This window comes from Cebus imitator, unplaced genomic scaffold, assembly GCF_001604975.1.
Source record: "Cebus imitator isolate Cc_AM_T3 unplaced genomic scaffold, Cebus_imitator-1.0 Scaffold99, whole genome shotgun sequence".
Classification (NCBI taxonomy): Eukaryota; Metazoa; Chordata; class Mammalia; order Primates; family Cebidae; genus Cebus; species Cebus imitator.
The window spans coordinates 2,237,322-2,239,950 of NW_016107414.1; the positions used below are offsets into that span (position 1 = coordinate 2,237,322).

At 43.7% G+C, this 2,629-nt stretch overlaps 2 protein-coding genes across 5 annotated transcripts in view; one reads left to right on the top strand and one right to left on the bottom strand.

The window, feature by feature from the left end:
• The window catches only part of LOC108309963 (beta-1,3-galactosyl-O-glycosyl-glycoprotein beta-1,6-N-acetylglucosaminyltransferase 7), a 15,137-nt gene extending 13,102 nt beyond the window's left edge, over window positions 1–2,035 (top strand). For 3 of the 4 annotated variants that reach the window (XM_037741358.1, XM_017536577.2, XM_017536576.1), the window contains one exon: window positions 323–2,035. In XM_037741358.1, the coding sequence (XP_037597286.1) occupies window positions 323–549 (227 nt within the window). In that variant the 3' untranslated portion in view covers window positions 550–2,035. The remainder of the gene's footprint in view (window positions 1–322) is intronic. The other variant, XM_017536578.2, reaches the window with a different exon arrangement.
• The window catches only part of RTF2 (replication termination factor 2), a 54,784-nt gene that overhangs the window by 27,940 nt on the left and 24,215 nt on the right, over window positions 1–2,629 (bottom strand). The window lies entirely within an intron of this gene.

The following is a 2,629-nucleotide window of genomic DNA, read 5'->3' on the forward strand; positions in this document are numbered from 1 at the left end:
CCATCAGAATTGAGATTTTATCAGACAGATGAGTGCTAACTCATCTCCGTTGTGCCCATGATGAGCTGAAATTTCATGGTATTCACCTAACGTATTGACTAACAAAGATTTTAGAAATCACTAAAAAAAAAATGAAGGCATCCCTTTCCACCGTAAGCTCAAAATTCAACATAAAAGCCCCTGTCAAAGCAATCATGGAATGCTGTTTGATGTGAATTGTGGTGAAGCTGAGGCTCACACATGGCAATGGACAAAGCCACTTTCTGTGCACGCAGAATGGGTGAGAAGACAAAGGCAGCTAGGTTTTTGTTTCTTTCTGCAGGCCACTACGTCGAAGACATCTGTGTATACGGACCAGGAGACCTGCCGTGGCTCATTCAGTCGCCTTCTCTGTTTGCCAACAAATTCAAACTCTCGACAGACCCACTTGTGGTTACCTGCTTAGAGCGGTGGCACAGACGTCAGGCACTCAGGCAGGCAGAAGTTCCTATAGAGCCACACTGGCATTTCCAACAGCAGAGTCATTTCAGTATGAGACTGCACCGCTAGGGAGTGTCTGCGTTCTTACTTGTTGACTTGAAACAGGAGAAGGTCGAACCAAAGAAAGTGGGAAAATCATTCCTAGATACAAATTATTCCTTAAATGAATACAGAAACATGCTGTTGACAAGACTTTACTATTGATTACAGGCCACTTTTATAGCTGTGGGAAAGAAATCACAAGACAAAAAACTCAGGCTACCACTGGTGACACACAGCAATGCACTTAGAAGGCCAACTGCTTCAGTAAAAAGCTGCTGAAAACACAAATTCTCCAAACACTTGGATCCAGGCTCAAGCTAGAGTAAGAATGACACAGCCTGTTTTGAAGACCCAGATATTAAGAACGGACAAACTATCAGTGAAAATGAAATGCTTATCTGAAACAGTCCTCACTGGCTGCAAACAATGTAACTCTGTTCTGGCAGTCCCAGACAAATACTGAGCAGTATTTGTCTTTAGGTGAAACATTTCTTTAGGTGAAATAGAACTCATCTGCAGTAGAAAACACACCTGGTTAAAAAGGGTGCCCTAAGTGTCTGCGGTCTTGACATGACCTATCATCTCCTAGCACCTTCTGTGGGGTGGACGCATTCCACAGCCAAGCTGTCCAGCGCTTGCCACAGCCACAGGGGCTCCTGGGCATTAGAAATGTGGCTAGTGCAACTACAAAAGTGAATCTTAATTTTTATTTAATTTTCTAAAATTAAATTACCTTTAAATAGGCACATGTGGCTACTGGCACCATGCTGAACAGCACAGATCTGAGACATGAATGGTCTTAATTATCTCTATTCACAGATCTAGGTCTCCTCCCTTACAAAGTCCATGACTTTTTGTTGTTGCTGCTGCTGCTGTAGGGAATTTTATATATAGTCCTTCTCTAACAAGAGTTCATACGGCATCATATGAAACTGAAATGCACGACTATTAAACGGCACAACATACAAGAGATTTCAAAAAGGGATTTAAAAAAGAGAACACTGGAACCAGAGGAAAGGAAATTAAAGAAACATAATTCCAATGCAAAGTGTAAGCACCTCAGTACATGGAAGCTTCCCACGCATAGAAATGAAGTCAAATCACCGTGTGTCAATGAGATAGCCCTGGGAAAACATATCGCTAGCCAGAGGGGAAAGGAATTTGGAAGGCAGATCCCACAAATCAAACATCAAGGAACCACAGAAAATTAACACCTTTGTTTAAACAAACATTTCTTTCTCTTGGATATCTAATCCAAGAAAAGCACATATGGAAAATATTGAGACTTTCAAAAACAACACAGGAGCCCATGACAGCACACCACTGCCTTCCTACACATTTTTACAGGCAAACAAGGCGCTCCCAAAGGCAATAGCTGGCTATGCGCTGACGGGCTGTTCATTCAGAAAGCTCAGATCAGCCACGATTATGTCCCTGGTATTTTATAACTCAATAGCAACTGAATGTAAACCCCACTAAAGGAACAATAAAAAAGCTTATATCATTCAAGTTACTTAAAGCACAAGCCTGCCTTCATTTCATTCCAGTATCAACCCACGGTACACCCAGTCACATACTGTGGAGGGGGCCTTGTGAGAGCATCTGCCCACCAGCACTGTTAGGAGGGCGTGGGTGCTCCTGGGGGAGAAGCACTCAGAAAAATGCCTGACATTTTTAACGGAGGAGGAAATCGAGACACAGGGAGACGATGGGATGTTCCTGGGATCACACAGCTGGGAAGGTGAAGATGGGATTTGGACCAGGCAACTACACTCTGCAGTATCACTGCTGAGTCCCAGGCAGCTACACCACCTTACCTCACACAAAGCAGCACAAATTAAAACAAACACCTGCCCCCCAACAGGTTTAAATGCTGTAATGAAGTCATGTCCTGAACAAATTTTAAAATCTGTTGTAGAAACAGGGTGTCCCTATGTTGCCCAGGCTGGTCTTGAACCCCTGGCCTCAAGTGATGCTCCCACCTCAGCTCCTAAAAAGCTGGGATTATAGGTGTTGGCCATTGTGCCTGACCAAGAGTGGGCATTTCTTAAAAAATAAATTAGTGGCTCACGCCTGTAATCCCAGCACTTTGGGAGGCCGAGGCGGG